The sequence below is a fragment of the Corylus avellana genome, chromosome 2, assembly GCF_965113065.1.
Source record: "Corylus avellana chromosome 2, dhCorAvel1.hap1.2, whole genome shotgun sequence".
Taxonomy (NCBI): domain Eukaryota; kingdom Viridiplantae; phylum Streptophyta; class Magnoliopsida; order Fagales; family Betulaceae; genus Corylus; species Corylus avellana.
In genome coordinates this window covers 26,564,941-26,575,956 of record NC_142491.1, presented here as the reverse complement: position 1 = coordinate 26,575,956, position 11,016 = coordinate 26,564,941, and the positions used below count along the sequence as shown (strand labels likewise).

Genomic DNA, 11,016 nt, shown 5'->3' with positions numbered 1-11,016 from the left:
CGACGTCGTCTCAGCATGTGGGAATAACTTTGGTTCCACTGGATCAGTCCGAACGAAGGGTGAGCAAAAATAGGCCCATCAGCGGGTGTACCCTCAATGCCTCAGGTCAAAAGGATATGGGTGAGGAGAAAAGGAAAGGGAAGTCCCCACGAAGACGAACCTTGAGTGCACTGTACAATCGCCCCGTCCCAAAACTTGTGTATCTGATCCCAAATGAGCTGAGGGATGGAAATCCAAAAGCCTCTCTGAAAGGCATAGAGGGATGCGAGGAAGGGGCCGCGCCTCTGAGTTTTGTGTCCAAATGAACACACATTTCGCTGCAAAACAAAGTCCACGAACCAAAGTCGGGAAGGCAGCAGGACCTTGCTTGTACAGTTGCGGAGATCATCAGTATAACGGCCGCGGCAGATGTCGTCCATGATATATTGCAGTGTGAGATCGGACAGTAGGTCTGAGTATCGAGGGGAGCCATCCCGAGCCACAATGTCAGACGGGCAACCATGAGAACATTGCAAAGCAGCAACAATGTCGTCGGTGGTCAGCTCAACGTCTATGCTCGCCACCGATGAAGACAGGATGCTCGGTAGAGTATTGTCAAATGTGAGATGGGCATAAAATTCCCGGACTAGCCCTTCGTAAGCAACGGGGCTGGCTGGCTGGAACAGTGCAGTGAGGCCGCGGCGTTGGAGGTTTTGGAAGACGGTGTCAATGGCAAACGACGTCTCCAAAATGAGCTTCCGTTACTTCCTACGGTGTGGTAACGGCTGGGATGGGGCCTCGGGGGTGGGATCCCGAGCGGGGGAAGATTGGGAGGTGGAAGCGGGGGCCAGAAGCATGATGTTGCTTCGTTGGGGCTTTCTGTCAAACACCTGGTGGGCACCTCAAAACAGAAGTGGTAGAGAACCACTGTACTCGGCTGCCCAACCCCCTGTAAAAAAGAAGAAAACACCAACACAGAGTAGTCCGTGTGTGATGGAGCACTGACGGACTGCTGAATCTGCAAAAAAAATGGGGAAAATTGGGTGTGGTGGGGTGTTGGGGAGAGTGGGAATTGGGGGAGAGAGGAGGGGACGAAGAGGGAGAAAGAGATTGGGGGAAGGATGGTGGTGTCGGCGAGGGGTGGTTCGGTGGTGTAGGGGGTGCGGCGGTGGTGGAGTGATGATTGGTGGCGGTGAGGAAGTGGCGTGGGTGGATTCGGTGGTGTGGGGGAGGAGCTGTGCTGGGGGGAGAAATGGGGGATATAAAAGGGGGTCGTGACCTAAAAAGGTCACGTGAGACCTCTGAACGAGTGCGCTCAAGCGGCACTAGCGTGCGCTCGATAGCACTTGCGCAGCGGTTGGAACAGATGGGCGGGGGTATACTTGAGCGCTCCTGAAGGTGCGCTCGAGCGTACTTGTGCAAGTGTGTGTCAGTGTGGAGTTGTTGCGCTCGATCCCACTCAAGGTGGGCTCGAGCGTAGGCTCGTGTTCTGGGATCGAGCGCACAGTGGGTGCGCTCGAGCCCAGGGTGCCAGTGCCTTAATCGAAAAAAGTAGACAGGATCCGTCAAATCCACAGATTCCATGTCTATACTTGGCTCAAAGTTCTGGATGCAGGGCTTTAACCTTTGACCGTTGACCTTGAACAGAGTGCCATCCTTTGGGTCCTACAATTCGACGGCGCCATGGGGCAACACCGAGGTGACTATGAAGGGGCTGTCCCATCTGGAGAGGAGCTTCCCAGGGAAAAGCCGGAGTTTGGAATTGAAGAGCCATACTTTCTGGTCAGGTAGAAATGTCTTGGGCAAGATATATTTGTCATGAAAAGCCTTAGTCCGCTCCTAATAAAGGCAAGCACTATCATAGGCATCTCGCTGCAGCTCTTCCAACTTTGTCAACTGAAGTTTCCGGTGGGAACCGGTTGCTTGCATGTCGAAATTGAACTAACCGTCTAATTCCACAGGGAGGTGACACGCCTTGCCATATACCAGCTTGTAGGGAGACATTCCAATGGGGGTTTTGTAAGCTGTGCGGTAGGCCCATAATGCATCATTGAGGCACAAGGACCAATCCTTTCAGTCTGGCCTAACCGTCTTCTCCAGAATGTTCTTAATCTCCCGGTTAGAAACTTCCACTTGGCCACTTGATTGAGGATGGTAGGGAGTGACTACCTTATGTGTGACAGAATACTTGAGAAGCAAGGCTTTGAAAAAATGATTGCAAAAGTGTCTACCTCCATCACTGATGATGGCCCGAGGAGTACCAAATCTGCTGAAAATGTTGGCTTGGAAGAACTTCACCACAACCTTGTGATCATTGGTCTTTGTGGCAATGGCTTCTACCCACTTAGAGACATAATCCACTCCTACCAAAATGTACTCATTTCCACAAGATGGTGGGAAGGGCCCCATGAAGTCGATACCCCAGACATCAAAAATCTCGACAATGAGGATGGGGTTCAATGGCATCATGTCCCTCCGAGACATAGCTCCTAGGCGTTGACATCTCTCACAAGCTCAACAGAATTCATGGGCATCTTTGAACAAGGTGGGCCATGTGAATCCACATTGTAGAACCTTGGCGGCTGTCTTTTTGGCACTGAAATGACCTCCACAAGCTAGAGAGTGACAGAATGTGAGAATACTGGAAAATTCACTCTGAGGGACACAGCGTCGGATGATCTGATCAGCACAATACTTGAACAACTCCGGATCTTCCCAAAAATAGAATCGAACTTGCTTGAAGAAGCGGTCCTTATCTTGCTTAGACCAATGAGAAGGAATCCGTCCTGTAGCTAGATAATTGACAATATCGGCATACCATGGCGGATTTTGCGGAGTGATTTCAAACAATTGCTCATCTGGGAAAGAGTCATGAGCAGGAACCGGCTGGGGGGTCTCTAATAATAGTCGTGACAGATGGTCAGCAACAACATTCTCAATGCCCTTCTTGTCCCGAATCTCAATATCAAATTCTTACAGAAGGAGTATCCAGCGGATCAATTGTGGCTTTGTTTCCTTCTTGGCCAGCAAATGTCGCAGAGCAGCATGATCAGAAAAAATGATAACCTTTGATCCTAGAATATATGAGCGGAATTTATCCAGAGCAAAGACCACAGCTAGCAATTCTTTCTCGGTGGTTGTGTAATTGACTTGAGCACCCATGAGAGTCTTGCTAGCATAATAAATGACATGAGGAAGCTTGCCTACCTGTTGTCCCAAAACTGTACCCACAGCATAGTCAGACGCATCACACATGATTTCAAAGGGCAAAGACCAGTCAGGAGGCTGCAGGATGGGGGCAGAAGATAACAGAGACCGGAGCTTCTGGAATACCTCGTGACATGCTTCATCAAAGTGAAAAGGGGCGTCCTTGGTAAGCAAGTTACATAGGGGCCTTGAAATTTTACTGAAGTCCTTAATGAAGCGGCGATAGAAGCCGGCATGCCCTAGGAAAGAACGGATCTGCTTTACTGAAGGGGCCAGTGGTAAATTTTCATTGAGCTCAACTTTGGCCCGGTCCACCTCAATACCTCTCTTGAACACTATATGGCCCAAAACTATACCTTCCTACACCATGAAGTGGCTCTTCTCCCAACTTAAAATCATATTAGTTTCTTTGCAACGTTGAAGCACAAGTGAAAGATTATGGAGACATTTATCAAAAGAAGATCCAAAAACAGAGAAATCATCCATAAATACCTCCAAAAATTTCTCTACCATGTCGGAGAAGATAGACATCATACATCTCTAGAATGTGGCAGGTGCATTGCATAAGCCGAAGGGCATGCGTCGATAAGCAAAGGTGCCTAAACTGCAACCTGATTATACTCGAAATAGCCATCTAGGAAGCAATAGTAGCTTTAGCCATCAAGACGCTCCAAAATTTGATCAATGAATGGGAGCGGAAAGTGATCCTTCCGCGTGTGGGAATTGAGCTTCCAGTAGTTGATGCAAACATGCTATCCCGTAGTTGTGCGTTGTGGAACCAACTCTCCAACAGAGTTCTCAACAACGGTGATGCCGGATTTCTTTGGAACCACTTGAGTGGGGCTCACCCATTTGCTATCAGAGATAGGGTAGATGATGCCTGCATCAAGTAACTTGACTACCTCTTTCATGTTGGGATTCAACCGGCGATGTGCCTCACGGGAAGGTCGAGCATTTTCTTCCAAATGGATCCGGTGCATACAGATAGAGGGGTCGATGCCTTTCAAATCTGCCACGGTCCCCCCAATGGCCTCTTTATACTTCTTTAACACTGTGAGCAGACTGTCCTCTTGGTCCTTTTGTAGGTCGGAAGCAATGATAACCGGCAGAGTGTTGTTAGATCCAAGAAATGCATACTTGAGCTTTGTTGGCAGGGGCTTCAACTCAAGCTTTGGTGGAGACAGTAGAGATGGAACATGAGGAGTGCTCGATGTCATAGGTAGGGGCTCCTTTACTCTCCATGGATGGAAATCTGCACTTGCAGCTGTTTCTAGCAAATCATGGACCTCTTTGAGATGTACGGGTCAGTTTTGAATTCTTCAAAGTCGAAGTAATTCAGGCAGGCTTCCACTGGATCCTTTGTCATGAGACTAGGTAGTGAATCTTCTACATATTCTTCAATGCTGTCCAAAAAGAAACACTCATTCTGATAAGGAGCATGCTGAAATGCAGTAAAGATATTCAACTGAACCTTCATATTGCCAAATGAGATCTCCATGACTCCAGTTCGACAATTGATACATGCATTTGCTGTGGCTAAGAAAGGACGCCCAAGGATGACAGGAACCAGCTTCTCAGGATTGGGCACAGGCTCGATGTCAAGCACTATAAAGTCAACTAGGAAGAAAAATTTATCCACCTGGATGATCACATCTTCCACAATCCCTCTAGGCTTCTTAATCGAACGATCAGCTAGTTGCAGAATCACTGTGGTGGGCTTCAACTCCCCTAGGCCAAGCTGTTGATATACTGAATATGGAAGTAAATTCACACCAGCTCCCAGATCTAAGAGTGCCTTATCAATATCCCTTTTTTCGATGATGCATGAAATTGTAGGAGCCCCGGGATCCTTGAACTTCGGAGGAGTGTTATGCCTAATCAATGAACTCACTTGCTCAGTCAGAAGGACTTTCTTGGGGATGTTATTTCTGCTCTTCCTCTTTTGAGTACACAAGTGTTTAAGAAACTTGGCATAGGCAGGCACTTGTACGTTGGCATCAAGAAGAGGAAGGTTGATTTTTACCCGTTTGAACATCTCCATCATTCCTTGTATTTTCTCTCCTTGTTTTCCAAAGTGGGGCGGTGCCTTGAGACGTTCTAGGAAGGGAGCCCGTGGCTTATATGGAATCTCTGGAGTGGGAGCTACTGATGACGAAGCCTTATTGCTCACTTGCTTGCATTTATCATTCTGCAGATTCCGTTCAACCTCTGTGTGCTCATCCTTATTTTCCTCCACATGATTGTCAACTATTCTTCCACTTCTCAAGGTGGTGATGGCTTGAACTTGCTGATGGTATGAAGTGCCCTCATCTACCATGTAGTGCCCTTTAGGATTTACCACCGGCTAACTCAGGAGCTTTCCTTCGTCCCTTCTATTGAGAGTGTTGGCAAGTTGTCCGACTTGAGCTTCTAGCTTGGCAATGGATTGGGAGTGTGAGTTTACTATTTCCTCCTGAGATTTGATTGTCTACTTTATCTTGCCTGCCAACTCACTCATTATTTTGAGCACCCGATCCTCCAAATTAGACTCTGCGGCCTGGTATTGCTGTTGTGGAGGCCGGTAAGTGGAATGAGGTTGATAGGGCTGCTTGTTGGATTGAGCTTGATTGTGTGGCCTTGGAGCTGAGTTGCCCAAATTTGGATTCTTCCAGGAGAAATTTGGATGATTTCTCCACACGGGGTTGTAGGAATTGGAGTATGGATCATTACCCGGTCTGGAGAAAGTTGCATTAACTTGCTCATTAGCAATATCAGTATAATTTTCGGTAACAAGGCAATTATTTACATGATGCATAGGACTGGAACAAAATGAACATGGTTCAGGTAGTGTGTGCGTGTGAGCAACATTAGGAGCAAAACCAGCAATCATCCATTGATCTAGCTTCTTGGTGATAGCCTCAACCACTTGGTTAGCCATATTTGAGGGAGGGCCTGCTTCATACAAACTCTTTGTCTTGATTGCTTTAGGTGCTGATGCCCTTCTTCTGGTGGAGACCCGTTGAAGAGAATTGTTACTCAAATTTTCAAACATAGCCCATGCTTCATCTTCACTTTTTAACATGAAAGTTCCCCCACATGATGCATCCACCATCTTTCTATTGGACTCGGTTAGGCCATCATAAAAACACTACACTAGCTGCCATTTCTGGACAGTGTGGTGTGGACATGATCTAAGCAAGCTCTGTAGCCTATCCCAAGTCTCATGGAAATCTTCACCCTCATATTGGGAGAAGGTAGTGATGGCTCTCCTAGTGTCATTGGTCATTCCTATGGGGTAATACTTCTTAAGAAATTCTTGTTGCAATTGAGCCCAAGAAGTGATAGAGTTAGGTGTTAAGGACTAGAACCAATGTTTGTCTTTTTCCTTGAGGGAGAAAGGAAAAAAAATGCATCCTTAGGGCATCCTCAGTGAATCCATTCATTTTAGTAGTATCACAAATTGCTTCGAAATCACTGAGGAAGTCATAAGGATTTTCAGTGCTAAGCCCTAGGAAAGAAGGTAAACTTCATATAGTGCTAGGCTTAATTTCATAATGGGTTGCCATAATCTCCGGCAGCCTGAGACATGTGGGAGTAGTGTAAGTGGTGGGAAGATAATGATCTTGCAAAGCTACGTGGTTACCGTCTCCCATAGTCTCCGTGGAACGCTCTTCTAGCAAATTAGGGTTCCTTTGGGATCTAATTTGTCTAAGAGTGCGTTCAAATTCAAGGTCACAAGAAATTAATGGGAAAGGCAAAGAACGGCGACCGAGCATAAACAAAACAAAAAGAAAAGAAAAACATAAACTAAAACAGAAAAGTAAAGCTCACAAACGGCCTTTAGATGCACTTAGGGTTCTGGATGCTGGTTGCCGCAAGTGTGCTCGATTGCACGGCAAGGTGCCCTCGAGCGTACTGCCGCGGATGGGTGCGAGCGTAGGAGGGGAGAGCTTGAGAGCAGCTGGCTTGATGCCTGCTGGAATGCATCTGTGCGCTCGATTGCACGCGACCTACGCTCGATCGCAGTCACAGAGAAGGAAGCTATGGACCTGTTTGCAAATTCTAAAAAAAAAAGAAAAACCAAACACAAAACAGAATTAAAATTAGCAACTTAAAGCCGAAAAAAAAAATTATTAAGCTAAAATCAATCCTTAGAATTTGACAATAAAACCGTTAAGCAGTCTCCGGCAACGGCGTCAAAAATTGATGTGGTATTTTTGTGACCAAAAATATCAATAATAAAAATAACCACTCGCAATAGGACAAATCTTTGCAGGATACGGCTATATTGAGGGTGTCGAACCTCAAGGACTGCAAGGGTTTAATTATCAAAATTTGAAAGATTAAAATTAACTTAATTAAAAGAGAATGATTTGTTTGTGTGAATTTAAGGAGCATAAAATAAACGGAAATAAAGGAAGTAAATATATGAGAGAGAGAGTAGGGTATTGATTTCACCACTATCCGCACATCAATGGTTAACCATATTTAATTCTAGCAATTCATTCTATGCATGTTATAATTTAAACAAGAAAACATATGAAAATAATTTCATACAATCAACGGAATAGCATAACCCATCTTCAGTTGGCACGGATCGTCTACCTAAATTACTCTAAACTGGGGTGTAGTATGATCCGTCTTTCCTAGGTATGGTCTATCTAATCCTATTGATTGCATGCCAATTAAGAACCATTGTATAACCATCATTCTTATAATCACAGAAAATAAGAATGATTTGAGTTCAATAATAGTAAAATAATTTCTAAGACAAGATAAAGATTTTACTAATATTGAATTGGAATTAAAGAACAATTGCATTTAATATGAAGAACATAAATCAATTATAGCAATCCTCAGAGTTATACAATCAACATGCAAAAATTGAAAACTAGAAATTAAATACAATCAAACCATTGTGCTTGGAAAGGGTTACATCAATACCCCACAATTGGGTTTAGCCGCTCATGATCTTTTAAGCTTCATAGACAATTTATTGAAATTTTAACTCTAGAAAGCGGTGTCTGTTTACAGTGTTCAGAGCCCTATTTATAGGGATTAGTAAAACCCTAGAAATCCTCACAAAACCGGAAGTCAGTCTCCCAATCCAATTGGCAGACTGAAAACTAAATCCACGCTGGAAAAGGATTATTGCCGTGCAGTACACACCCGAGTGCGCTCGATCCGAAGTCTTGTGCGCTCGAGCTTAACTGTTGTGCATACGAGCGCATGCAAGCGCTCGATCCCTGGCTGCAGACGCTCAAGCGCAGGTGCGCTCGATCCCAGGAGTGCCGTGCTCAATCCTAAATCCAGAATGCTCAGCTTTTCGCCCTTTTAAGCCCAATTTTCAATGGTTCATCAAATAAGACCTGAAACACAAAAACAAAACAAAATCAAACAAATAACAATGCTAAGGAATTAACATATGTAAATTAAGGGGCTTGAATGTGTAACATTCGGCGCTTATCACAAGGTTTACATAGGTAAATGGAATTCTTTACAAAAGGGGTTTCATGTTACTACTCCTCAAATGTGTTTCGAAAGAAGAAGGAAATTATATCCTTAGAGAGATCCATGAAGGGATCTGCGGAAGCCATTCTAGAGCTAGAATATTGGCGCACAAAGCTGTCCGAGCGGGTTTCTATTGGCCCAACATGAATCGGGACTCGGCAGAATTAGTAAGAGAGTGTGACAAGTGCCAGTGATTCGCTAATGTCACTCACCAACCCCCTGAAGACCTGAGTGCAATCTCTTCACCTTGGCCTTTCTCACAATGGGGGGTAGACATAATGGGACCATTGCCTCAGAGCAAGGGAGGTGTACGGTTTGCAGTTGTTGTTGTGGATTATTTCACCAAATGGGCAGAGGTTAAAGCCTTAGTGAATATGACAGCCAATGCAATAGAACGGTTTTTATGGAAGAACGTCATATGCCGGTACGGCATTCACCATGCATTCGTCAGGAATAATGGCAAGCAGTTCGACTACGACTCATTCGAAGACTGGTGTGCCAAGCTCCGTATAAGGAACTATTACTCATCTCTGGGGCACCTTCAAGCTAACGAGAAAGTAGAGGCCACCAACAAAATGATCTTCAAAATTTTGAAGAAAAAACTTAATGATCGCAAAAGAGATTGGGCGGAAGATCTTCTAGAAGTTTTGTGGGCATACTGGACGACCAAAAGAAGTCCAACCAAGGAGACACCATATGCCTTGGCATTCGGAACCGAGGAAGTCATTCTAGCCTAGGTAGGCTCAGGTAGCTATCGTGTAGAGACCTTCTAGACCAAGACCAATAACGAGAGCTTACAGCTACACCTGGACTTGCTACTAGAGAAATGGGATCAAGCCAAAGTGACTATGTCAGCATACCAGGCAAGAGTAGCTCGGTATTTTAATAGGAAGGTCAAGCCTCGGAGCTTCAAAGTTGGAGATATGGTCCTACGCAGAGTCATGCTGGCAACTAAGGACCCAGCTAAGGGAAAGCTGGCTCCTAATTGGGAAGGACCCTACAGGGTAATTGAGTGCAAAAGGGCAGGAGTGTACCACTTGGAAGATTCCAAAGGTAAGGCTCTTCCGAGGCCATGGAATGCTGAGCACCTTAAAAAGTACTATGTCTAAAATAATGTAATATGTGGTTTCATTTTCATTTCGTTATTTTCATTCCATTGAATAAAGTATCTCAGAGTTAAGCAGCATTCAAAGTTCATGAGTACAACTAAAAAGTTTTACTAATATAAGTCTTAGAAAGTACAGCTGAAGAGGCTTTTCCGAGTCCCAAAGAGACTCAGCCGAAAGAAGCTCTCTCTAAACTTAACATAATCCAGAGTTCAAAAACCTAAGAGATTCCCCAAGACCTAACTCGGAGGAACATAACTATGGTTAAATCTGGGGTTAAGTCAAAAACCTAAGAGATTCCCTGAGAAGTAACTCAGAGGAACATAACTATGGTTAAATCTGGGGTTAAGTCGAAAACCTAAGAAACTTTTTGAGATCCAACTTAGAGAAGCATAACTATGGTTAAATCTAAAACCTAAAAGCTTTCCAGAGACCAAACTCGGAGAAACATAATTATGGGTTCTTTCAAACTACCTTAACCAGAAAGCAAACATCAAAGTGTTATTATTCCGAGACCTAATGTTAGACTTACGATAGTTTTTCAAACAGTTAAACGCAAAAAATATATACAGAAACTCATTTCATTAAGAGAATTGAGATATGTACAAAAATCCTTAAAGGGTTATACATCATCCCTCTTTGGGGGCAAAAGTAGGAGCAACATCAGGGGCCTCGGCAGATGTGGACTCGGCAGCATCAGCCTCAGTAGATTGTGCATTACCCGGGACAATCTCGGTACCTTGGCACAGTTGATTCGAGAAGGGATTATAGAAAAATTCTTTTATGCCTGCTGTATTGGGCATTTGTTTTTGGCCAAGGTTAACCAGCTGCGCCATAGCTGCGTTTGAACAAGGGATGTCCTCAATCTTCACCTTGTCAAGATCTATTGTTCGTGTCGAATCCTTAGCCTAGGCTTGGAAGGTTTTGAAGCCCAGAATAAGCCCATCGGCCCAGGCAGAGTTTCGAACCCATGAGGCAAAGGAGAACTGACGTAGATAGTTGGCAGCTCGAGTTTTGGCTTCCTTCAGCTGAGCCCTCACCTGGACGTGCTTGCCTTTGAAGAATTTGATTTTCTCCTCAGCAACCACCTTGGCTTCAGTCGCCTTCACCACTAAGGCTTTCTGACCCGAGACCTCATCCTGGGCCAATTTCAGCTGATCTGAGCCCCCCGCGTGTGTTTCTTCCAGTTGGTTCAGGTCCTCCTGAAGTCGGTTTACTTTAGCTCAGAGACCTT

At 44.9% G+C, this 11,016-nt stretch overlaps 1 protein-coding gene across 1 annotated transcript; it reads right to left on the bottom strand.

Moving 5' to 3' along the window:
• Positions 1–4,456: 4,456 nt before the first annotated feature.
• Positions 4,457–5,503, bottom strand: LOC148587571 (uncharacterized). The gene is made up of 3 exons (XM_088512696.1): positions 5,154–5,503; positions 4,847–5,060; positions 4,457–4,612 (listed from the first exon to the last, which is right to left on the bottom strand). The coding sequence occupies exons 1-3, from the start codon at positions 5,501–5,503 to the stop codon at positions 4,457–4,459; spliced, it is 720 nt and encodes a 239-aa protein (XP_088368822.1).
• Positions 5,504–11,016: the final 5,513 nt, after the last annotated feature.